The 27,979-nt window shown below is 36.8% G+C and overlaps 1 protein-coding gene across 3 annotated transcripts in view; it reads right to left on the bottom strand.

Annotated features, from left to right (window-relative positions):
* TDRD3 (tudor domain containing 3) overlaps positions 1-27,979 on the bottom strand; it is a 201,819-nt gene that overhangs the window by 89,410 nt on the left and 84,430 nt on the right. For 2 of the 3 annotated variants that reach the window (XM_025364720.1, XM_025364719.1), the window contains exons 6-8: positions 14,641-14,712; positions 12,536-12,685; positions 4,218-4,358 (exon numbers count right to left, since the gene is read on the bottom strand). In XM_025364720.1, the coding sequence (XP_025220505.1) occupies positions 4,218-4,358; positions 12,536-12,685; positions 14,641-14,712 (363 nt within the window). The remainder of the gene's footprint in view (positions 1-4,217; positions 4,359-12,535; positions 12,686-14,640; positions 14,713-27,979) is intronic. The other variant, XM_025364721.1, reaches the window with a different exon arrangement.

Here is a 27,979-nt window from a genome sequence, read left to right as displayed (position 1 = left end):
CTGATATGTTTGATCATTTCTCTCTCCCCAGTGCACAGTTACTCTGGTAAAAGGCTGGAGGTCTCCTTGGAGAAGGATAGGAGAAAGATTCACTGCATAAACTGTCAGTAATGTAGCGGGGTCCTTCCTCAATGGGACCCAGCCTCCCCTTCATTAAAGGGGTTCTGGATCTGTAAACTGGCTGAAAATTGAGGGGCTGCAAATCTCTACTTTCATAATTCAAATTATCTTTTGTCCATTAGACCTAGAAGCTTTCTGCTTGCCTAAATTAAGTAGGAATGCAGTAGGCTTCCTATCAATTTCACATCTAGGAACACTATGATTAATTAGCCAGTGCCAGAGCTCTACACAAGTCAGATTATTCTGATTGCCATTTTGCCTCTGCTGTCCACTACAGGAGCTACACTTAACCTTGCCTTTGATGGTTGAGTGCCCCCACTTGGTCCCTGCCACCTTGGGATCCAATTATTCCCATTGTATTTAAATTTTGTAGTTGAGTGACTGCAGTTCACATTGTTAGCTCTGACATACAGAGAAGAGCAATTACAGGGCATCTTCAAAGAGGCCTGTGCTGCCCTCACAAATCTATTTTGCAAGGCGTTGGTCAAAGGTATATCTTCTGGACCCTCCCAGTTGGAATGAGTAGGTCTAAAGAGACTAATCAACTCCACCATCCCAATCTCCCTAAGCCTTTATATCCCTTCCTCTACATTAAGCCAAGGGAGATCAGGCATTTCCAGCTCGCTCACAGTGGGCCATCTTTTAATCCACATTTCAGTTAACCAAGCAAATAAACTATTAGACTTTTTATTTTATAACTCCCAGAGCTGCAATATTAAATGCAGAGTCCCTACATAGCGGGCCTAAATCAACAAATTCAGCCTGATCCAACTCTATGTTCCTTTCACCATTATCTCACACCCTGAATATACATTCCCATGTTTGCCCTTCAGATTTCTGTTTAAATAAATTAGAAAACTCAAGCTATTACTGCGGATGGGGAAGCTATTTCTTCTAGCAAAAAAAATTCATCAGAGTTTATAAACTCAGTGTCCCCAGCTTCATCAGGGTCTACCCACACGTCCCCATTCCAAGCTACAAGGTCCTACTCTTTTCCAATCAATGCCCTCACTTTAACAGTAGACACCTGGCAAGGCTGTGCATGCACCTTTCACTGCATGTCAGCCACCCGCATGATAAAAACTTGTGTCTGTTTTTCCACAATTTCAGCTTTTTCTCCACAGGAGATAATGAGAGACAGGACTAGCTGGATTTCCTAGGCCGACAAAGAATTCCTAAGCCTAGCTGGGGAAGGTGACTGCACCCATCTTTAAACACGGGGCTTGCAACTTAGCTCACACCCGACCAATCAGGTAGTAAAGACAGTTCACTAAAATGCTAATTAGGAAAAACAGGAGGTAAAGAAATAACCAATCATCTATCGCCTGAGAGCACAGCGGGACAGGGGGAGGGACAATGATTGGGATCTAAACCCAGATATTCAAGCTGGAAACAACAACCCCCTTAGGGTCCTCGCCCATTTTATGGGAGCTCTGTTTTCACTCTATTAAATCTTGCAACTGCACAATCTTCTGGTCCATGTTTGTTATGGCTCAAGCTGAGTTTTCACTTGACGTCCACCACTGCTGTTCGCCGCCATCGAAGACCCGCCGTTAACTTCCACACCTCCAGATCCAGCAGGTGTCCACTGCGTTTCTGATCCAGCGGGATGCCAGCTGCCGCTTCCTATCAGGCTAAAGGCTCGCCATTTTTCCTGTATGGCTAAGTCCCAGGTTTGTCCTAATTGAGCTGAACACCAGTAGCTGGGTTCCACGGTTTTCTTCTGTGACTCATCACTTCTAATAGAGCTGTACCAGTCACCTCATGGCCCAAGGTTCCATTCCTTAGAATCCATGAGGCCAAGAAGGCCAGGTCAGAGAACAAGAGGCTTGCCGCCATCTTGGAAATAGCCGGCCACCATCTTGGGAGTTCTAAGAACAAGGACCCCACCAGTAACAATAAGGCTCTCACTCAGAGCAATCTTAGCAGATTTGAGGCTCAGTATCTGTTCTGAAGCCAGGAGATAGGATGCCTTTCATTATTTTCTTTCATCACTTTGTCCACTGAACTTAGGAGCAACCAACCAGCTTCATTTTGTTCCCTGGTTCTCCATATATGGTCAAAGGTATTATGTATACAGTTACTAAACTCCTTGCCTCTCGTAAGTGATGAACCAAAAATGTCAAATGTATTTATTTTGCATAACTCTCTAAAAAGTTCATGCGAAGGACAATCAGTGTTCTCCACACTATTAGCAGTACAGTCCTTAGCAGTTTTGGATCTAATTATAGTAAGCAGCCAACTCCAAAAACCCCAAATCTAACGAAAGAACCACATCCTTAAAATTTTGTTCCTCTAGAACCACTCCTGGTACCAAAATCCGTATTAGGGTTCTCTAGAGGGACAAAACTAATGGAAAATATATATATATATATAAAGGGGAGTTTATGAAGTATTAACTCACAAGGTCCCACAACAGTCTATCTGCAGGCTGAGGAGCAAGGAGAGCCAGTCCAAGTTCCAAAACTGAAGAACTTGGAGTCTGATGTTTGACAGCAGGAAGCATCCAGCACAGGAGAAAGATGTAGGCTGGGAGGCTAGGCCAGTCTGTCTTTTCATATTTTTCTACCTGCTTATATTGTACACTGGCAGCTGATTAGATTGTGCCCACCCAGATTAAGGGTGGGTCTGCCTTTCCCAGGTCACTAACTCAAATGTTAATCTCCTTTGGCAACATCCTCACAGACACACCCAGGATCAGTATTTTGTATCCTTCAATCCAATCAAGTTGACACGCTGTATTAACCATCACAGTCATAAGATTAGAAATTATGATTTAGGAGTTATACAGCTGGAGGCTACAAGATTCTGACCCTCTGCAAACTGCTCCTAAGATCAGTGCTCCTGGCTCACTGGCTTCTCCCACCCACCAACTTGTCCTTAAAAAACTCTGATCCCACTGGGCATGGTGGCTCACGCCTGTAATCCCAGCACCTTGGGAGGCAGAAGTGGGTGGATCGCCTGAGGTCAGGAGTTTGAGACCAGTTTCACCAATATAGTGAAACCCTGTCTCTACTAAAAATAAAAATTAAAAAAAAGCTGAGTGTGGTGGCAGGTGCCTATAATCCCAGCTACTCAAGAGTCTGAGAGAGGAGAATCATTTGAACCCAGGAGGCGGACGTTGCAGTCAGCCAAGACTGAGTCATTGCACTCCAGCCTGAGCCTGGGCAACAAGAATGAAACTCCATCTCAAAAAAAACAAAAAACAAAAAAAAACCGCTCTGATCCCTGAATGATCGCTGAGACTGATTTGAAGCAATAATAAAACTCCAGTCACTCACGATAGCTGGCTCTGCATGAATTACTCTTTCTCTACTGTAATTCCCTTGTCTTGATAAATCAGCTCTATTTAGGCAGTAGGTAAGGTCAATCCATTGAGCAGTTACATAACACTAAGGAGAAAGCCAAGAAATCATGGAAATACCCATAAATGCTCTAATATTGTTATACTGCTGAATTTACCCACACTTGTAACCATCTACCTCTGAACTCTTGTTATATGAAATAATAAACCCCCATGGTTTAAGCTGTTTTTGCATAATTTGTACACTATAGAGAAAAATCAACCAAAGTCATTCAACCTCTAAAGGCAGAGGAAAATGAATTTTTGCCAACATCCTTAGATTTGAGAACACTGCAGCATGCCAGAAGTATGTTTGACTCCACTCATTTATCTTAAAAATTCAACAATATTTTGCAATTGGGTCCACATAATACATATGCTTGTTTTACAATATTCTTCCCAAAAAGCAGTAGAAAACAAAACAAAATCACTTTGGACAAAATTTGACAAAAAATGTGGGGAAGGTGGGGAAACACAGAAAAATGTATGTTTTCGATGCATCATCTTTTGATGGCTTTTTATCAATCCATTCCAAAATATATTATTAGTAATTTAAGTGAGATGCAAGTTTTAAGTAAATTATTTTTCAAACATTCCAAATTTTTCATGATTTGTTATCCTTAATGAAAGCCTTCAAGAGTTATAACATCTATCCATAATACATTGCACAAAGCTAGTGGTGGTGGTAAGAAAGAATAAAAGAATCATTTAAAGAAGTAACACTTTAAATTTGTGGTTGGTTCTTTAGCCTTACCAGTTCTCTATAGACACCATCATGTTTTCCCTCTGATTTGGTTGACTTTTCTTTCTGTAAAACTTCCCTATTTCGGTTACCAGCAGCATTCATATTGAGATTACTTCTGGCACCACCACCACCTCCTCCAAATGTCTTGGTCTTTAGATAAGAGAAAGATAAAAGAGAGGTATGCAAACGGCATTTAAAAATAGCTCTAAAAACTAAGCTATGACTAAAAACAACTGAAGTAATTAAAAGTTTCTTAATTATGTTTTACATGAAAATATACAATATTAACTTATTCTTTTTGAATAGCAAACATATCTACTAGTCACAATCTCTTTTATTCACAAATCCAGGCCAGGCAATAAAAATAATTACATGATTTGTGAATAAAAGGGAAGTCATGAAAATGAGTGTACAACTATAGAGAAGAAAATAATACAAGCATTATGAAGATTACTTGTTAAAATGATTTTAGGTAAAATACTTAGACTACTGTCTTGAGAGTTGGGTTCTAAATCCAGCTACCAGGCAAGGTTATCTTTAGAATCGTTAAAATTATGTCCATAATTCAGTATTATGATTGCATAATCTTAGTAAACAAGTTTGAACATTAGATTAAAACTCTCATTACTAATTTATTATTTACATGAATCAGATAATATGTCATTTCTTCCCAACTACATATAAAAGCTTTTAAGTCTGTATTTCTTATTTGGCCTATCTTTTTTGAATAAACATATGTGACATTAAATTTGAAATTTTGATTTGATATTATTTTTGTTTTTCAAAACTATTAGGAAAAGATTAGGACATAAAGAATGTTGGTTTGGAAAGATACAAATTCATAACTGAAAAGCATCCTCAGTTGTTACCTGTATAGTATGAAACATTTGGTTATACAATATTTTTATAATTTTTTTTTGTTTTTTGAGACAGGGTCTCATTCTGTCACCCAGACTGGAGTACAGTGGCACGATCTCAGCTCACCACAACCTCTGCCTCCCAGGCTCAAGTGATTCTCCAGCCTCAGCCTCCTCAGTAGCTGGGATTACAGGCATGTGCCACTACCACCCGGCTAATTTTTGTATTTTTAGTAGAGATGGGGTTTCACCAGGTTGGCCAGGCTGGTCTCAAACTCCTGACCTCAGATGATCCACCCACTTTGCCCTCCCAAACTGCTGAGATTACAGGCATGAGCCACTTCACCCGGCCAATGTTTTTATAGTTCTAATAGATATAATAAAAGAAGATACTAAAACAATTTTTATTAGAGACAATGACCAATATTTTAAAATATGTTTTAAAATGATTACAGTAAGGAAACATCTTAGATATAAATTTATATAACATTAGAAAATTATTTTATACAGAATAAAATACAAAGAAGTATACATGAAAATTTTGTTTAAATGTTGGATGAGCACTAATGGATAACATATTAAGTATCTCTATTAGGTAGCTGATAAACTAGAGTATTTACATTTAACTCAAATCAAAATTAAAACCACATCTTCAATCACCAAAGATTCATTACTAGAGTCATTAAATTTTTGGTTTATGGAATCCCAGAAAGAAAAAATATTTGAAATGTCTTCATAGTCATTACTTGTATAACTAGAAAAATATATTTATTAATGTGATACAAAATTTATTAGACTGGGAGACAAGGTAGCACAGTTAAGCACACTGGCTTTGAAACTAGACAAGGCTGGGACTTATCTTGGCCCAGCCACTATCTTTAGCCTTCAGGCAAGTCACTTAACTTCCACTTTCCACAGAGCCTCAGGTGTTTCGTCTTTAAAACTGGGACTAGAAAACCTACCTCACTGGGATATTGGGAGCATTAAAAGACATCATTGATATGAAGTGATTATCTCAGTAGTTGGCACATGGCAAACACTCAATAATAGATGGTATTTACTATTTTGGTTAATATACTGGAAAAAAATTACCTGAAAAGTCTGGAATCTCACCTGCTCCAAATTAAATATATTTCCAAAATTTACAACCCATAATTCCAAAAGTGCTTTTTCCTTTGGTGCCAGTGAAATAGTCCCATCTTCTGGATGCATTTACTTATAATTTTCTTTCCATTTTATGGATTAAGGAATAGGATAAGTAGCATTTTCAGAGTTGCTTTTTACTGCTCTAAAATAGTTAATACTCATTCATATAAAATATCTAGAACCATCACAACCTAAACGTTACCCATAAGGTAACTGGTGTTGCCCTTTATGAGCCACACCTTTTTGTTCATATTATATGAATTAGGCATCCATGAGATCATCATGAGTGTGAAACTCAAGTGGGCCTTAATGCTGTCTAGCAATCTTACCATATTTCCCTAGCCCATACATATACCTAATCTTCTAGACCACTATTTTACACATTCTCCTCACTTCTCAAACCTCCTTCTCTCATGTCGCTGTTGACTATGCTTACTTCCTTATTTAAAAAAAAAAAAAAAAACAAAAAAACTGAAATAATCATTAAAGAACTCACATAGATTTTGACCACATCAACCCACACACAGTTGGTACATGCATGGTTATACTTTATCTTAATCCCGCATGATTTATCATACCACCAACCATATGAATGTTAAGAGGAATGAGGATGGAATAAACCACTTCCTCGATTCTATATTAATTCTAAGTGCTCATCTTATATAACTTTTCAATTGCCTTTGATAAGTTTAACACTTCCTTCTCCATAATCTATTTTCTTCATTCTCTGTTTTTATCCTGTTATTGGTCATGCCTTGGCTGGTTCCACTTCTGCCATCTAGGCTGTAAGTTCAACTTGAAGTGTTACAGGGTTCATTCCTTAGCTTTTTCTGTTCTCTATCAACACTCATTCCTTTGGTGATCTCATTTGGCCTCATAATTTTCAATGCCATCCATATGTCTACAACTCTCAAGTGCATGTATCTATTTTAAAGCTCATTCTTCAATCTTACTGTCTATTAAACATTATGTCTATTACTGCCTATTAAACTACATGCATGTCTGGTAACTACCTCAATATTCACATGTTCAAAATGGAGCACCAAATCTTCCTCCCCTCACATCTGCTCCACTCCAGGCTTCTTCATTTCAAGGCAAGCAACTCCAATGTGCCAATTTCTCTGGGTAAAACCCTTAGATTCATTTTTTTTTTTTTGAGATGGGGTTTCACTCTTGTTGCCCAGGCTGGAGTGCAATGGCGCAATCTTGGCTCACTGCAAACTCGGCCTCCCAGGTTCAAGTGATTCTCCTGCCTCAGCCTCCTGAGTAGCTGGGATTACAGGCATGCACCACCACGCCCAGCTAATTTTGTATTTTTAGTAGAGACAGGGTTCTCCATGTTGGTCAGGCTGGTCTTGAACTCCCGACCTCAGGTGATCCGCCCGCCTCGGCCTCCCAAAGTGCTGCGATTACAGGCGTGAGCCACTGCACCCGGCTAGATTCATTCTTGATACCACATCTTCTCTTGTACCCTGTATCCAATCTCAGTAACCCTAATGGCTCCTCCAAAATTCCAAAATCTGACCACTCTGCACTACCTACACAGCTGCTATATTTGTCCAAGCCATCATCATTTTTTTTTAAATCCTAGATTACTTTAATAATTCTCTATTTGTTGGTTTCCAATTTTCCTTCTCTATAACCAAGTCTGAACACAGCAGCTAGAATTACTCTTTTAGAATATAGGTCAGCTGACGTTACTGCTGTGCTCAAAACATTCCAAAGGCTCCCATTTCTCCTTGAATGAAGTATAATGTCTTTACAGTAGTTTACAGGGCCCTACATAAGGAAACCTCCATTATCTCTCTTGACTTTAGCTTCTACTACTTGTCCCTCTGATCTCTCTGCTTCCGCTGGTCACTCTGCTGTTTCTCTGTGTTCCTGCTTTAGAGTCTCTGCCATGGCTTTTCCTTCTGCCTGGAATACTCTTGGTCAGATAACCAAGTAGTTAATTATCTTACCTCCTTCATATCTTGGCTCAGCTCTCACTATCTTGAGTCCTAAACAGACTATTATATTTAAAATTGCAATCTGCTTATTTAGTATGTTTATATTACTATGATTGAGATCTTCTAAGTTACATCGATTGAGTCCCACAATTATCACCGGATAACCTTGGGCAAGTCCCAAGTTTGTCTGTTAGTTTTGAGCCTCCATCAATTATCTCACATATAAATTGAGATGTTTTGATGTCTGCTGTAAAAAAAAAAAAAAAAACTAAGATGCTTTATTTATCAAATATTTATGGGAAAATATAATATCAATTGTGACAACAAAAAGAAGTACATTACAATAGGTTAACTATGCTCCAATAAATAGACAGCTGTAACTGATCCAACAAAATCCTTGGTAGAAAAGTTCATTTGAGTTAAATGTAAATCAAAAGAACATCTTTCTATAATCATTTTAAAAATATATATTCTCAATATATTCTGAAACTCCGTAATTTTATAAATTTCTGGAAAAAAAATATGTTTCATGCAAATTATGTAAAACATATTAGTTTAAGAAATGGTAAAACTGGTTTTTTAAAAGTATGCCTTGGATAGAGGAAAAAATAAAGAGTAGCAATAGTCATGTTTATTGAGAGCTTTGAGCAAGAGTATTATGATTTGTGCCAAGCAGCAGTAGTATTGGCTCTAAATGTTTAAATTCTCACATATGAAGTAGGTACCATTATTATCTCTGAGTTTCACAGATGAAAAAAATAAAAAACAGGGGATACAAAAAGCTGAATAACCATCCAAAGGTGTCGGCAGGATATGCTTCCAGCCTGTGATTCCAGGGCTTGTGCTTCTGGCCCCTACATTAGACTGACAACAGAAAGACATTGCGGGAAGAACAACCAAAATTCAAGAACACTACTACTTACACTTCAAAATTAAATAGGAAAGCAATTATAAGCTAAGCTTCATTCTGTAATGAATTGAATTCTTATTCCTTTTGAATAAAGGAAATAATTTCAATCTCACTGGTTAAGAAATGTCTATCTATGTAGCAACTAATTTATGACCTAAAATTTCTTATCAATCTAAAAGAAATCAGTAAATAACTGGGAAAAACACCTATTACAAATAAGCAAAACATTCAAAATAATAAAAAGAGAACCTTTGGCTGTCAATAATATAAGAGGGAGGGGTTTGTTGCTTCAGGTTGGTCTGGGCAAAGATTTTTTGGATAAGACCACAAAAACACAGGCACACAAGTAAAAATAGACAAATGAGATTATATCAAACTAAAAAGCTTCTGTGTAGCCAAGAATTCAATCAACAGAGTGAAGAGACAACCTACAGAATGAAAGAAAATAATTGCAAACTATTCATCTGACAAGGGGTTAATATCTAGAATATATAAGGAACATAACAATTCAAAACCAAAACAAAACAAAAAAATACACCCAGCCAGGTGTGGTGGCTCATGCCTGTAATCCCATCACTTTGGAAGGCCAATGTGAGCGGATCACCTAAGGTCAGGAGTTCGAGCCTAGACTGGCCAACATGGCGAAACCCTGTCTCTACTAAAAATACAAAAAAAAAAATTAGCCAGACACAGTGGTGCACACCTGTAGTCCCAGCTACCTGGGACGCTGAGGCTGGAGAATAGCTTGAACTTGGGAGGCAGAGGTTACAGAAAGCCGAGATCACACCACTGTACTCCAGCCTGGACAACAGAGTGAGCCTCTGTCAAAAAAAAAAAAAAAAAAGCCAAACAATCCAATTTAAAAATGGACAAATGATTTGAATATCATTTTTCAAAAGACCATAAAAATGGCCAACAAGTATATGAAAAAATGTTCAACATCATTTATCATTGAAATCAGCCCAATAGTCCCATAGACCGTTTTTTTGTATAAACACAAATTGACCCTTCTGATCTTAAAGTCTGAAACTTTCATTTGATTTATCTTTATCTGAGTTCCTTCCTCAGTTGACACTCAGGCCTTTCAAAAAGTATCAAGAACTAAAATTCACCAGACCATCACATCCAGACAATGAGATGCCACACCCCTCATTCATCATAATTGCTTCCTTACCCCTCCTTAGTTCCTGTTTTCCTGCACATAGATTTCTTCTCTGCTATATAAACCCCTAATTTTAGCCCATCGGGGGGATGGATTTGAGACTGACCACCCATCTGTTCAGCTGCAGCACCCAATTAAAGCCTTCTTTCCTGGCAACACTCATTGTCTCAGTGATTGGCTTACTGTGCAGTGAGCAGCAGGATCTAGACTGAACCCTGGGTGTCTCAGTAACACCATCAGGGAGATGCAAATCAAAACAAAATGAGGTATTATCTCAACCCAGTTAAAACTGCTATAATCAAAAGGACAAAAAAAAAAAAAAAATACCGGTGAGGATTTAAAGAAACAACTCTTACGTACTGTTGGTGGGAATGTAAATTAGTGCAGCCATTACAGAAAACAATATGGAGTTTGCTCAAAAAAACTAAAAATAGAACTAGCATATGATTGAGCAATCCCACTACTGGGTATTTACCCAAAGGAAAGGAAAGCAGTAGGTCAAAGAGATAACTCCCACATTTACTGCAGCACTAGTCACAATAGCCAAGTTATGAAATCAAGCTGAGTGCCCACTATCAGATGAAGGGATAAAGAAAACGTGTTATACAGTCATCCTTTGTTATCCGTGAGGAATTGGTTCTAGGACTCCCACCACTCTCCCACTCCTAGGAGATAAAAAAAAAACATGGATGCTCAAGTCCCTTACACAAAATGATATAGTATTTGTATATAACCTATACACATCCTCTTGTATACTTTATTTTTTTTTAATTTTTATTTTTTGAAATGGAGTTTCGCTCTTATTGCCCAGGCTGGAGCGCAATAGTGCAATCTTGGCTCACTGCAACCTCTGCCTTCTGGGTTCAAGCGATTCTCCTGCCTCCGCCTCTTGAGTAGCTGGGATTACATGCATGCATCAGCATACCCAGCTAATTTTGTAATTTCAGTGGAGACAGGTTTTGCTATGCTGGTCAGGCTGAGGTGATCTACCCACCTCAGCCTCCCACAGTGCTGGGGTTACAGGCATAAGCCATGGTGCCTGGCCACTCCTATATATTTAAATAATCTCTAGATTACTTATAATTCCTTATATGGTACAAATGTTATATAAATAGCTGTTATACTATATCATTAGGAAATAATCACAAGACCAAAAAAAAGTTTGTACACATTCAGTATAGATGCAACCATCCCTTTTCCCCCCACAAATATTTCTGATCCACTGTTGGTTGAATCCATAGTTAGGAACAGCTGAATCCACAGACATGGAGAGCTGACTGCCTATACATAATGGATTATTATTCAGTTATAAAAAAGAAAGAAATCCTGCCATTCTCAGCAACATGGATAAGACTAAAGGACATTACATTAAGTGACATAAGCCAACCACAGAAAGACAAATACTGCATATTCTCACTATGTGAGAGAGAAAAAAAGTTGTCTCACAGAAGAGCAGCACAGTAACTAGAGGCTGGGAAGGGTGAAGGTTAAGGGAGAGTGGGAGAGGTTGATTAATGGGAATTAAATTACAGTTAGGAGGAATAAGTTCTAGTATTCTATGAAACACTAGGGTGATTATAATTAACAATAATTTATTGTATATTTCAAAATAGCTAGATGCGTTTTGAATGTTCTCAACACAAAGATGGTAAATGTTTGAGGTGATGGATATAGTAATTACCCTGATTTGATCATTACACATTGTACACATGTATCAAAATCCACATGTACCTCATATATATGGGTAATTATTATTTGTCAGTTAAAAGGGAGGATTTGTGTGTATGTAAATACATATATGTAAAGATAAAATTATTTACTATACACTAAATAAAATTAAGTATAAAGACAAAAATGTTAATCCTGACCCAGTGACAGATCAGCTGATTTTTATTCATCTCTCAGAAGTTGCTATTTCTCATAAGTTGCTATTAATAAGGGGAAATTATCTCCAAAAAAGTGGCAACTAGCCCATCTACTAATAGGAAACTCCCTGCCAGAATAAAAAGTGCGTTCAGTTGCTACAGTGTTTTAAAAAAAGGAAGAAGGAGAAAAGGAAGGTAATTTGCCAGCAAGAGTAACTTATTAGAACTACCATGGAGATCTGGAAACAGAAGACATGATAAAATATGTAAGATCCCATAAAGTGGCAGGGCATTCCCACTTATGGAATATGCAAGAAGAATAAGGTTAAGCATTTGTTGAATTAGTTAGCTTATATGAAAAGACAATAACTATCACAAAAAATCTAAATAGAACAAAATGATAAGAAATAAAAAATGTGTAATGATTTGATTTCTTACTTCTTTGCTCTTTGCAACTTCAGCAATAGCAGCCGTCCTTTGCTTTTCAAATTCATCATTATCATTTGTAGGTTTGATAGGCATTGTAACTTGCAATGTTTTTCTTCGATCAAGTTCTCTGCTATCCACTTGGACATGAGATACACACTTCTGGTAAAACAAGTAAGAACAAGTCAACTTAGTAGTTCCAAAAGAGATTCAAGTTTTCATTATAAAATAATACTTCTTCAAAAGTATCTTGTACCTTTTATAATAGCTAAAAGCCTACACAAATAAAATTCTATCCCATGTATTTAAAAGTAAAAGTAGAAAACCAGAAAAGTAACTTTTCAATAAACATAACTAGTAAATAAAATTAAAAGCTATATAAATATGGGGCCATCTAAGCAGGGCACATATTTAAAACATACAATGGGTCAAGAGAGCTAACTTTCATTTTACGGTAATAAATAATTTTAGATTTCAAACAATCTTGAATAATGCACAATAAGACATAAATTTGGTTTTGCAATTAAGAGCTTAATTTCCATATTATACCACAGTATCCCTATGTGGATTGGTTAGTACAATTATATTAACATATAAAAAGATGTCTCTGCACTTATAAACCACACTCTAAAAACATACCCTCCCCCCATATCAGGCTTCAAAGTTTTTATACTTTTGTCTCATAAAGTAAAAAAAAGGCATCACTGCCTAAAAAGAAGCCCTCGATTCTGATCTCCAGTCCAATCTTACCAGTAAAAATAATATAAAATGAACTTTTTCTCAACTCATTAATAGGGAAAATGAGAAGATCTCAAAGAAATGTATTCCACAAATACAGAAAAATTTCAGTAATATAAACATATCGTGTTGATACCAATACACAGCCAGCATTACCTATCTTCAACCCATGTACAAGGCTGTAAGATGCTATATAAGAATTTTTTCAGAATGAACTTTATAACCAAATAATATTATTGAAATTATACCCTTTATTATATTATCTAACCCCCAAGAAGCTATAAAACACACTTCAAAGTCTTAAGAATAATTAGATCATAAGTCTCTCTGGAAGAGAAATGTTATCACCAAAATGTTTAAGGGTAAAGTAAATTTTTACAAATATACTATTATTTTCAAATATAAGTTATTAGAATGTTTGCACTGTTTTCCCTATGGGGGGTTTTCATTACACTGGGAGAATATCAACCATCAACATGGATCACACCATAGGACTTCATACTTCCTTTTATCTTGGCTATCTCTTCTTCCAAACTCAGTAAAAAAAAAATCAACGTTATTTTTAAAATGCTTTAAAATAGGTTTGATGCAAAAATGACTTACTTAAGTTAGAGTAGATCTTACAAAAGGCTTTTAAAGAGGGTAACAGTCAAATGATCTTACTAAATACCAAAATTTAGACACACAGACACACAATAAACCTTATTATGGAAATGCACATCTGTTGCCTACCTGTTAGTTCCATAACTCATTGCTACTCTTAGCCAGCCCAGCACTCTTGAAGAAAATTAAAGAGCAAATGCAAGACAGATTACCAATAGCTAAATTTTGATGGCATCATCAGGAGAAGAACAAGTTGCCACATGAATTATTCTTAGAATTGTCAGGGATAAAGCAAGAGTAGGCTGGAGAAGATTGTTGAGAATCAATTTGATGCTGAAGACAACTGAAGTCACAAGATACTGGTCAGAAGGGGAGCTGCTTCAAAGCAGCACTTTGATGACTCTGTGAGGCTTTGTTTTTCTCTCCCCCTCTAATGTTTTTAATGAACAAGTGAGAAATTATGACATATTTTTGTCTTCTTACTTTTGAATTTCCCTTAAAAAAACCCTCTCCCATCCTATTTTAATTAGTTATAAGTTACTCTTCGGATATGGCTCTTAATTGCTTCAGTCTTTGGGTTAACACCTCTTGCAAACATCAACAATATAATTACAGTGAAGGAAAAAAACCTCAAAATTATTAAATTCCTTGAACTTCGTATTTCCAAATAACTCCATAACCTCTTAATAAATAGTTCAGCACATAATGAAACACAGCTTGAATGCTAACAAAAAACACTTTTTCCTAAATTCATCCGCCAACACAAAAGTCATTACCTGTCCAAAAGGCACAAAAGGAGGTGGTCCACCTTCAGTTCCAATATTGCTTCTATTGTGTTTTGATAAGCTCTGTGGAAAAAATCCAGTCACAAAGGAGCAGTTATACATAAAAACTATATTTCCAGCATTTATACTGTAATAGGAATCTACCTATTTGAGTAGATTCTTATAAGAAATAGGGAAAAAAAGGTCTTCCATAAAGTATTTCAAACCACAAAAAAAATATTATTCTTAGCTTCAATAATTAGGCAAAGACTCTTCTCACCTCCCCTTACCAAAACACATATTCACATAAAACTTACAGAAATATTTATCAAGCCATTCCCCTAAGGAGAAAACAGTCCTCTTAAGAAGCAAATTCAAAAATAACAAACTTTGGTAACAGAATTCCATTTTAAAGCATAAAGCTATAAGAGACAAATATTACCTGGAAATTATCTTCAAAAATAAATTTTTTAGACACAAAGTTTATTAGTTAACATAACGGTGATTTCTAACTACTTAAAGAGAATAGATTGTTATAGTATATAATATGGAGGTTCTTTTAATTACACTAAAATTTCCTTAACTTTCCTTATACTATATTTTCCTGTTTTGTTTTGCAAAACAATTCATATTTTGAAAAAGTATTCAACAAATTATTCATTAACTAAAAATAAGCTTCCAAATCCAACTAATTTTAGTTTCCTTTTTTCCTGAAATCTCATTAAGCTAGAGAGATAACAATGTATTATGAAAATGGAAAGAAAATCTTCCGGCAAAAGCAATTTCTCACATGATAAAGTCTTTCTAAAATCCCATAAGGAGCCTTCAGGACTCTCTTCACTTACCTATTCCTCTGATTTATTTTGGTTTTGAGGTATTAATACATACATACATCTGTCTTACTAGTTGTTACTTAATACATCTCAACTTTAAACTTTTTGTGCATTTTAATCATTATCATTACAGAAACCATTATGATTAAAATATGATGTATAATAGCAGGTGACAAAGTTTAAAAAAAAAAAACCACCATGTGCAAATTCAAGCATATTCCAGAATTCCTGAATCGTGTAAACACTGTATATTTTATAAAGATAATTAAGAGTAATGACAAGCACAACATTCAGTTTATTGAGCAAAGAATAATTTAAACTGTATATGAATGTCACATTTCTTTAAAGCCTATATTTAAGATATTAACCTAATTTTTAAAAACGACAAATGCATAAAATTATCAAGAGGCCCTTTCCTTAATTTAAATATTAAACAAAGACTATTCAAACAGCTATAAATCATTTCAACTTACACTATCATTTCCTTTAAAAGTTCACGAATTGCAAATAATACCATAGCTCAATAACATTATATAATTAAAAATATATTACAGGATCTGATAAAAGTACATGAGCAATCCTTACTCTCTCTTTAAAAACAAATAACAATCTTGATGATATGTAAGAAACAACTGTTTTAAGACACAGGATAACAGATAATGCAAGACTATTATCCCTGAGAGAAGGTGAAAAAAAAAATAGGTGAGCTATGGCTTTCTGCTTGTAACCATGATATAGACAGGGATCACAGAGAGCTGAGTTGAGAATATCAGTCTCACAATTCAAGCAGGCTGATGCAACTGGAAGTTGTGGGGCTGTTTCAGAAAGAAAAACCTGCATAGAAAAGAAGCTCCAGAAACCCTCATAGTAGTTCCCTTGAGTCACTGCGGAGAACAAGGCTGAGCAAAAAAGAGAGTTGTAAGCTGGACAATTCCCAGAACTCATAAAGGGTATACAGACAATCCAGCCACATCAGACCATGCAGACTAAAAATTCTTTGGACATTCATTCAGGACAAGGAGTAGAAATCCAGAGGGCTAAAAAATATTTGGAACAAAGGCTATGCTAGATACTCCTTTCAAAGCTTGAATACATGTCTTGAAGGGGTCAAACTGATCAAAAGTAAATTAACTGTTGACCAAAGCTAAGTCTTATACTCATTAAAGGAAAATAGCAAAATCCAGGCTCTCAACAACTACCAACATCACAATGTCCAGAATCTAAGCAAAAACTACAAGGCATGTCAAGACAGAAAAATGTGACCATAACCATCTGAAAATTTAGACAAGAGAAACAGGGCCATAGATGACAAAGATGATAAACTAGCAAACAGAGTGTTAAACAGCTATTAAAACTATGTGTAAGTATTTAAAAGAACACATAAATTCAACTAGAAAAGAAAAATACAAAAAAAGAAGAACCAAATGGAACTTCTATAAAAGAAAAACACCACCAACAATGAAAACCTCATTGGATGGGCTTAAGAGTAAATAAAATAAGACAGAAGAAAAGATCAGTGAATTTAAAGGTATAGTAATGGAATCTACCAAAAAGAGGCCAGGGGAAAAAAATGAATAGATCTTCAGTGACTGGTCAGAAAATTACCAGCAGTCTAATGTATGTGTAATTGAAGATATAATACCAAAAAAAAAAAAAAAAAAAACCGGAGTAGAAAGACGGAAGAGAAAAAATACATACGAAGAAATAATGGCCAAATCACATTTTTCTAAATGTGATGAAAACAATAAACTCATAGATGTAAAAAGTTCACTGAAAACCAAACAGGATAAAACACACACCAACCATGTTAGGTACATCATAATTTAAAAATCGAATTGTTGAAATCAGTAATAAAGAAAACACTCTAAGAGTCCCTGCCTGGCCATGCCTGCAAGTAGTGCAGCTCCCACTGCCCCACCAGAGCACTTCTGCTGACAGCCTCCTGCCAGAATTTGTTTGCCTGTGACCTCGCTGCCACCCCTTCAGAAAACTTCCCACCTGCTGAGTCCCTGCCCACCCTCTCAGAATGCCCCCCTCCTGTGGTGCCCCTCACCAGAGCTGTCCACCCAAGGCAACCCAACTACCAATACCAGACTGCTTCCCACCAGAGTGTACCCCCTTCCCATATGGCCCCCTGCCTGCAGTGCCCCTTACTGGGGCACTTCCCACCAAAAGTGCCCCAGTTGTCACCACAGGAGCATTTCCTGCATGTGGCCCCCTTGCTTGCAGCACTCCGCATCATGTTGGCTATAACACCCCCTGCCTGTGGGGCCCTCCTCACTGGAGCACTCCCACTTGCAGCACCCTACACCCATGGCATTCCCCTGTGAGAACACCCCCAAGCTGAGGTAAATAATAATTGAGAAAATGAACAAAACTTCTAAGAAATATGTGGTTATGTAAAGAGACCAAATGTACAACTCTGACATTCCAGAAAGAGAAGAAGAGAGAACAATCAACTTGGAAAAATATTTGAGGATACAGTCCACAGAACTTTTCCAAACCTCACTAGACAGGTCAACATGCAAACTGAAGAAATTCAAAGAACCTCTGTGACATACTATGCAAAAGAAAAAAATCACAAAGGCAGCTAGAGAAAAGGGGCACTTACAAAAAGAATCCCATTCAGCTAAGAGCACACCTTTCAGCTTAAACCTCACAAGCCAGAAGACAATAGGGCCTATTTTCAATATCCTTAAAGAAAAGAAATTCCAACCCAGAATTTCCTTTGCTTCATAAGCAAAGGAAAAATGAAGTCCTTTTCAGACATGCAAATGCTAAGGGGATTTATTACTACCAGACCTGCCTTACAAGAGCTCCTAAAGGGAGTGCTAAACATGGAAATGAAGAAATGATACCTGTCATCACAAAGCACACTTAAACACATATTCCACTGACACTATAAACTATGCAATCACGTCTACATAACAACCACCTAACAATATGATGACAAAATCAAACCCTAACATATCAATATTGACCCTGAATGTAAAATGGTTAAATGACACACTTAAAAGGAATAGGGTGGCAAGTTGGATAAAGAAGCAAGACTCAACTGTTTGCTGTCTCCAAACGACCCATCTCACAAGTAATGACACCCAGAGGCTCAAAGTAAAGAGATAGAGAAACATCTTTTAGGCAAACACAAAACCAAAAAGAGCAGGGGTCGCTATTCTTCTGTCAACTAAAACAGACTTTAAACCAACAACAATTAAGAAGCACAAGGAAAGGCATGACATACATAATAATAAAGAATTCAACTCAACAAGAAGACTTAGCTATCCTAAATATGTACATACCAAACACTGGAGCACCCAGATTTATAAAATAAGTTCTTCTTGACCTATGAAAAGACTTAGACAAACACGATAATAGTGAGACACTTCAACACCCCACTGAAAGCATTAGACAAATCATCAAGGCAGAAACATAACACAAAAATTCTGGACTGAAACTCAACACCCAATCAATTGGACCTAATAAACATATGCAGAATCCTCTGCCCAACAACCACAGAATATACATTCTTCTCATCTGCACACAGAACATAGTCTAAGATTGACCACACGCTTGGCCATAGAGCAAGTCTCAATTAATTAAAAAAAATCAAAATCATATCAAGCACACATTTGGACCACAGTGCAGTAAAAACAGAAATCAATAGCAAGATCTCTCAAAACCACACAATTACATGGAAATTTTAAAACTTACTCCTGAATAACTTCTGGGTGAACAATGAAATCAAGGCAGAAATCAAAAAATTATTTGAAATTAACGAAAAGAGAGACATAACATAAATCTTTTAGATGCTGCTAACACAGTGATAAGAGGAAAGTTTTTAGTGCTAACCATCTACATCAAGAAGTTAGAAAGTTCTCAAATTGGCTGGGTGTGGTGGCTCATGCCTGTAATCCCAGCTCCTTGAGAGGCCAAGGAGGTCAGATCACTTGAGGTCAGGAGTTCAAGACCAGCCTGGCCAAGATGGTGATACCCTGTCTCTACTAAAAATACAAAAAAAATCAGCTGGGCGTGGTGGTGCATGCCTGTAGTTCCAGCTACTCAGGAGGCTGAGGCAGGAGAATTGCTTGAACCCCAGAAGCAGAGGTTGCAATGAGCCAAGACTGCACCACTGCACCCTAGCCTAGATGAGAGAGTGAGACTCCATCTCAAAAAAAAAAAAAAAAAAGTTATCAAATTAACAATCTAACATTGCACCTAGAAGAACAAGAATAAAAAGAACAAACTAACCCTGAAGCTAGCAGAGGAAAAGAAATAACTAAAATCAGAGAACTAAGTGAAATTGAGATGCCAAAATCCAAATAGAAGATCAATGGAACCAAAAGATGGTTCTTTGAAAGAATAAACAAGATTGATAGACTGTGGACCAGGCACGGTAGCTCATGCCTGTAATCTCAACACTTTGGGAAGACAAGGTGGGCAGATCACTTCTGGTCAGGAATTTGAGACCACTCTGGCCAACATGGTGAAACTCTGTCTCTACTAAAAATGCCAAAATTAGCCACATGTGGTGGCCTAGGCTTGCAATCCCAGCTGCTTAGGAGGCTGAGGCACGAGAATTGCTTGAACTCTGGAGGTGAAGGCTGCAGTGAGCCGAGATTGCATAACTGCACTACTCCAGCCTGGGAGACACAGCGAGACTCCGTTTCAAAAAAGAAAAAAAACAAAAGGTTGATAGACTGCTAGCTAGATTAACAAAAAAGAGAGAAGATCCAAATTGGCACAATCAGAAATCACAAATATGATATTACAACCAATCCCACAGAAATACAAAAGATTCTCAGAAACAACTACGAACATCTCTATGCATACAAATTAGAAAATCTAGAGGAAATGGATACATTCCTAGAAGCAGTCTCCAAAGACTGAACCAGGAAGGGAGTGAAATAAAAAGTTTTGAAACTGAATCATTAATTTTTTAAAAAAAAAACCTCTTAACCAAAAAACATTCTAGACCAGATATATTCACAGCCAAATTCTATAAGACATATGAAGAAGAACTGGTAGCAATCCTACCGAAACTGTTCCATAAATATCAAGGAGGAGGAAATTCTCCCTACTTCTTTGTACAAAGACCAGCATCATCTTGATGTCAAAATCTGGCAATGATGCAACAACAACAAAAAAACTTCAGGCCAATATTTCTGATGCACGTAGATGAGAAAATCTTCAACAAAATACTAGCAAACTAATCCAGCAGCACATCAAAAAGTTAATTCAGTATAATCAACTGGTCTTTATCCCTGGGACACAATGTTGGTTTAACATATGCAAATCAATACATGTGATTCACCACATAAACAGAATTAACAACAAAACCACATAATCATCTCAATAGATGAAGAAAAGGCCTTCAATAAAATTCAACATTCCTTCATGTTAAAAACTCTCCACAAACTAGGTATCTAAGGAACATACCTCAAAAAAAGAGCCACTGTGCTCGGCAGAGTGACTCAGGGCTGTAATCACAGCACTTTGGGAGGCCAAACAAGGAGGATTGCTTCAGACTAGGAAGTTTGAGACCAGCTTGTGCAACAGAGATCTCATCTGATCTCATCAGAATTTAAAAATTAGCCAGAGTTGGTGGTGTGCACCTGTAGTGTCAGCTACTCAGGAGACTGAAGCAGGAGGATGCCTTGAACCCAGGAGTTCAAGGTTGTATTCAACTATGATTGTGCCATTGTGCTCCAGCCTGTGTGACAGAGTAAGATTGTCTCAAAAATAAAAATAATAATAATAATACTAAGAGACATCTATAACAAACCTATAGCCAACATCATACTCAACAGGCAAAAGCTGAAGCATTCTCCTTGATAATTGGAACAAGACAACGATGCCCACTTTCACTACTTCTATTCAACATAGTACTAGAAGTCTTTGCCAGAGGAATTATGCAAGAGAAAGAAACATATGACATCCAAATTAAAAAAAAAAAAAAGTCAAACTATCCCTCTTTGCTGATGATATCATTCTACATCGAGAAAACCCCACAGACTCCACCAGAAGGCTTCTAGAACCAATAAACAAATTCAGTAAAGTTTCAGGGTACAAAATCAATGTATAAAAATCAGTTGCATTTCTATATGCCAATAGCACCCAGACGCAAATCAAGAATGCAAACCCATTTACAATGGCCACAAAAAGAATAAAATACCTAGGAATACAGCTTAACAAGGAGGCGAAAGCTTTCTACAATGAGAATTACAAAACAATGCTCAAAGAAATCAGAGACAACACAAACAAATGGAAACGTTCCATGCCCACAGCAATACCAGCAAGAACCAATATCATTAAAATGGTCACACTATCCAAAGCAATTTAGAGGTTCAACACTATTCCTATCAAACTATCAATGTTATTCTTCACAGAATTAGAAAAAAAACTATTCTAAAATTCATATGGAACCAAAAATGAGCCCATATCACCAATACAATCCTAAGCAAAAACAAACAAACAAACAAAAAAAACAAAGCTGCCCAACTTCAAACTGTACCACAAGGCTACTATAACCAAAACAGAATGGCACTGGTACAAAAATAGTCACACATAACAATGAGTACTGGGTACAAAAACAGACTCATGGACAAATGGAACAGGATAAAGAACCTACAAATAAAGTGACACAACTACAAACACCTGATCTTTGACACACTTAACAATAACAAACAATGAGGAAAGGACTTCCTAATCAATAAATGATGCTGGTATAACTGGCTAACCAATATGCAGAAGATTGAAACTGGACCCCCTCCAGTCATCATATGCAAACATTAACTCAAGAAGAATTAAAGACTTTAATGTAACATCTAGAACAATAAAAACCCTAGAAGAAAACCTAGGAAATACCCTTTTTGAGACTAGCCTTGGCAAAGAATTTATGACCAAGTCCTCAAGAGCAACTGTAACAAAAAACAATAGTAACAAGTGGGACCCAATTAAACTAAAGAGCTTGTGCACAGCAAAAGAAACTATAAACAGGGTACACAGACAACCTACAGAATGGGAAAAAATATTTGTCAACTGTACATCCAACAAAGGTCTACTATCCAGAATCTATAAGGAATTTAAACAAATCAACAAGCAAAAAATAAATAACCTCATTAAAGAACAGGCAAATGACATGAACAGACATTTCTCAAAAGAAGACATACAAATGGTCAACAAATATATGAAAAAAATGCTCATTATCACTAAAAATTAGAGAAATGCAAATCAAAACCACAATTTGATACCATCTCATAACAGAATGGCTATCATTAAAAAGTCAAAAAACAACCACTGCTGGCAAGGTTGCAGAGAAAATAAAATACATATACACTGTTGGTGGGAATGTAAACTAGTCCAGCCACTGTGGAGAACAGTTTGGAGATTCTTCAAAGAACTAAGAGTTGAACTACTATTACTGCACATAGACACATGCGCTCATTTGTTCATTGCAGCACTATTCACAACAGCAAAGACACGGAATCAACAAAGAGGCCCAACAACACAGAACTGGATACAGAAAATGTGGTAGATATACATGATGGAATACTACACAGCCATAAAAAGAATGAAATAATGTCCTCTGCAGCAATGCGGATGCATCTGGAGGCCATCATTCTAAGCAAACTAGGGCAGGCACAGAAAACCAAATAGCACATGTTCTCACTTATAAATGGGAGCTAAACACTGACTACACATGGACACAAAGATGGGAACAAGAGACACTGGGGACTGCTTAAGGGAGAAGGGTGGGAGGAGGAAATAAGTTAGAAGGCTACCTATAGGGTACTATGCTCATTACTTGGGTGATGGGGTCTTTCATACACCAAGCCTCAGTGACACACAATTTACCCATGTAAGAAGCCTGCACATGCACCTCCTTAACCTAAAATAAAAATAGGAAAAAAAAAAAGGAAAAGGCTTAAAAGTAGATAGAGAAAAGATACATGACATAAAAAAGATTACTATAGACTATAGATAGTATAGCAGGTAATTAACAAGGAAATGATGTCCTTAAAACACTTAATAAAAAATTTAAAAATCTTTCAATGTAGAAACATACATTCAGAGAAAATATCCTTAAAAAGTAAAAAAAAATAAATAAAAAATAAAATAAAATAAAAAAAATTCTGACAACCCAAAACTAAAACACTTTATCATCAGCTAATCTGAATTAAAAGACACACCATGCAGGAACTTGATCTTTACCAAAGAAAAGAGAGAGGGACAGAAACGGTAAATGTGTAGAAGGACAAAAATTTCTTTAAAAATGTTTTTCATTGTTTTAAAAAACCCGTTAAGAGAAAAACAAAATAAACCATGTGTTGTGACCCTTGTAACGAATGTAAAGTATATGACAAAACCAGCATAGAGACAAAACTGGGTACATGAAAGCATAAAATTGTATGGGTCTTAAAATATGCATAAAGTGGTATATATTATTGAAGGTAGAAAGATAGAAGTTAAAGGTACACATCTTAAACCTTACAGCAACCACTTAAAAACAAAAACACAGTCATATAGTGCAGGGTCCAGCCCTACAGGGTCTGTTGGTTTTTTCTCCTCATGTGCAGAGATAAAAGATTGTAGAAATAAAGACACAAGACAAAGAGATAGACGAAAAGACAGCTGGGCCCAGAGGACCACTACCACCAAGGCACACAGACTGGTAGTGGCCCCAAATGCCTAGCTGCACTGTTATTTATTGGATACAAGACAAGGGGGCAGGGTAAGGAGTGTGAGCCATCTCCAATGATAGGTAAGGTCACGCAAGTCATGTGTCCACCAGACAGGGGGCCCTTCCCTGTTTGGCAGCCAAGGCAGAGACACAGAGAGGACAGCTTACACCATTATTTATTCTATGCATTTCAAAGACTTCTAGTACTTTCACTAATTCTGCTACTGTTATCTAAAAGGCAGAGCCAGGTGTACAGGGTGGAACATGAAAGCGGACCAGGAGCGTGACCACTGAAGCACAGCATCACAGGGAGACGGTCAGGCCTCCGGATGACTGAGGACAGGCCTGACATTAGTCAGGTCTTCCACAAGAGGTGGTGGAGTAGAGTCTTCTCTAACTTCCCCAGGGAAAGGGAAACTCCCTTTCCTGGTCTGTTAAGTAATGGGGTGCCTTCCCCAGGCACTGAGGCTACTGCTAGACCAAGGTCCACTAGGTAACGGTGACTTCGCAGGCACTGGCGTTACTGCTAGACCAGGGAGCCCTCTAATGGCCCTGTCCAGGCATAACAGAGGGCTCACACTCATCTTCTGGTCACTTCTCACTGTGTCCCTTCAGCTCCTATCTCTCTGTATGGCCTGTTTTCTCCTAGGTTACAATTATAAAACAAAAATTATTATAATACTGGAATAAAGAGTAATACTACCAATAATTAATGATATTCATATATAATCATATCTGCAATCTATTTCTAGTATAACTATTCTTATTCTATAGATTTTCTTTATTATATTGGAACAGCTTGTGGCCTCGGTCTCTTGCCTTGGCACCTGGGTGGGTCGCCACCCACAATATAGCTGATAAGCTAATAATGCAGATAACAGAATCATTTAAAAAATGCAATTCATTTAAAAGGAAGTGCTATGATTTGAATGTCCCTCCAAAACTTATGTTGAAATGTAATTGCCATTGTAACACTGTTAAGAGGTGGGACTTTCAAAGGGTGATTAGATTATGAGTATTTTTCCCTCATGAATAGATTAATGCTGTTATCACAGGAATGGGTTAGTTATCTTGGGAGTGGGATCCTGAAGAAAGATGACGTTTATCTCCCAGCCTCTCTCTATCTCACATGCTTACTTGCCCTTCCACCATGTTATGATGCAGCAGGAAGGCCCTAGTTAGATACCAAAGCCATGTTATTGTACTTCTGAGCCTCTGGAACTGTGAGAAATAAATTTATTCTCTTCATAATTACCCAGTCTGTGGTATTCTGTTATAGCAGCAGAAAATGGAGTAAAACAGGAAAGAAAAAGCAAAACAACAACAAAAGAAATAGCAAGATAGTAGAATTAAAACTTTCCATACTGAGTTCCATCACAAGTAAATGGTCTACTAATGCTGAAACTCTATACTCATTAAACAATAACTCCCCAATTCTCTCCTCCCCCAGTCCCTAGAAATCACCATTGTATTCTCTCTATAATTTTTGCTACTCTCAGTACCTCACATAAGTAGAATCACATGGTATTTGTCTTTTTATACCCAGCTTATTTCACTTAGCATAATGCCCTCTGCCACTATAAACATGGGTACACAAATATCTCTTCAAGACCCATTTTCCATTCTTTTGGGTTTATAGCCATAAGTGGAATTGCTGGATCATATAGTAATTCTATTTTTAATTTTTTGAGGAACTGCCATACTGTTTTCTGTAGCAACTATGCCATTTTATATTCCTACCAAGAGTGCACAAGGCTTAATTCCAATTTTTCCACATCTTCACCAACATTTGTTATTTTCTGGGTTTTCTTGTTTTTTTGTTTTTTACAGTACCCATCGTAATGGCTAATGGCTGTCAGGTAGTATATCTCACTGTATTTGATTTGCATTTTGATTAGTGATATTGAACATTTGTGAATGTGTTTAAAACTACTGTACATCTAAGATGGTTAAGATGGTAAATTTTATCTGTATGTTACCAAAATTTTAGAAATTAGGAAAAAAAGTAATCTATCCTCAATGAAAAACCAGTAATCAGAATCCCCTACCATATAAAAAGCATTATAGACCACGACCAAACGGGATTTATTCCCAAAATACAAGAATGCTTTGACATATAAAAATCAATCAATGTAATGCATTAACAGAATGAAGCAGGGGAAAAACACATGATCATCTCAATTGATGCAGAGGAAGCACCTGACAAAACTCAACACACTTTTATAATAAAAATATACAACAAACTAAAAATAGAAAGGAACTACTCAAACCTAATAAAAGCCATATATAAAAAACCCACCACTAACATCATATTCAATACTGAAGGATTGAAGGCATTTCCTCTAAGATCAAGAACAAGAGAAGGATGTCATTTTCATCACTTCCATTCAACACAGTATTAAAAGTTTTAGCCAGGCTAAATAAGGCAAGAAAAAGAAATAAAGGTATTCAAATTGAGAAGGAAAAATAAAATTAACTCTTCACAGATAACATGACCTTATATGTAGAAAACTCCATTCACACTAAAAAGAAAAAAAAAAAACTGTTAGAATAATAAATTCAATAAAGTTGCAGTATGCAAAATCAACACAGAGAAATCAGTTGTGTTTCTCTACACAAACAATTTAGAACAATATGAAAAGGACTTCCCAGGGTCACGAATTGAAACATTTAATATTGTTGAGGTATCAATACTACCCAAAGTGGTCAATAGAGTCAACATAATCCTTATCAAAATCCCAATGATCTTTTTTTTTTTTTTTTTTTTTTGCAGAAATAGAAATCTGTCCTGCCCAAGGTAATTTACAGATTCAATGCCATCCCCATTAAGCTACCAATGACTTTCTTAACAGAATTGGGAAAAACTACTTTAAAGTTGATATGGAACCAAAAAAGAGCCCGTATCGCCAAGACAATCCTAAGCCAAAAGAACAAAGCTGGAGGCATCACACTACCTGACTTCAAACTATACAAGGCTACAGTAACCAAAACAGCATGCTACTGGTACCAAAACAGAGATACAGACCAATGGAACAGAACAGAGCCCTCAGAAATAATACCACACATCTACAACCATCTGATCTTTGACAAACCTGACAAAAACAAGAAATGGGGAAAGGATTCCCTATTTAATAAATGGTGCTGGGAAAACTGGCTAGCCATATGTAGAAAGCTGAAACTGGATCCCTTCCTTATGCCTTATACGAACATTAATTCAGGATGGATTAAAGACTTAAATTTAGACCTAAAACCATAAAAACCCTAGAAGAAAACCTAGGCAATACCATTCAGGACATAGGCATGGGCAAGGACTTCATGACTAAAACACCAAAAGCAATGGGAACAAAAGCCAGAATTGACAAATGATATCTAATTAAACTAAAGAGCTTCTGGCACAGCAAAAGAAACTACCATCAGAGTGAACAGGCAATCTACAGAATGGGAGAAAATTTTTACAATCTACTCATCTGACAAAGGGCTAATATCCAGAATCTACAAAGAACTTAAACAAATTTACAAGAAAAAAATCAAACGACCCCATCAAAAAGTGGGCAAAGGATATGAACAGACACTTCTCAAAAGAAGACATTTATGCAGCCAACAGACACATGAAAAAATGCTCATCACTGGCCAGCCATCAGAGAAATGCAAATCAAAACCACAATGAAATACCATCTCACACCAGTTAGAATGGCAATCATTAAAAAGTCAGGAAACAACAGGTGCCAGAGAGGATGTGGAGAAATAGGAATGCTTTTACACTGTTGGTGGGAATGTAAACTAGTTCAACCAGTGTGGAAAACAGTGTGGCGATTCCTCAAGGATCTAGAACTAGAAA

The sequence above is a fragment of the Theropithecus gelada genome, chromosome 17 (assembly GCF_003255815.1).
Source record: "Theropithecus gelada isolate Dixy chromosome 17, Tgel_1.0, whole genome shotgun sequence".
Lineage (NCBI taxonomy): Eukaryota > Metazoa > Chordata > Mammalia > Primates > Cercopithecidae > Theropithecus > Theropithecus gelada.
This window is presented reverse-complemented; position numbering and strand designations above follow the sequence as displayed.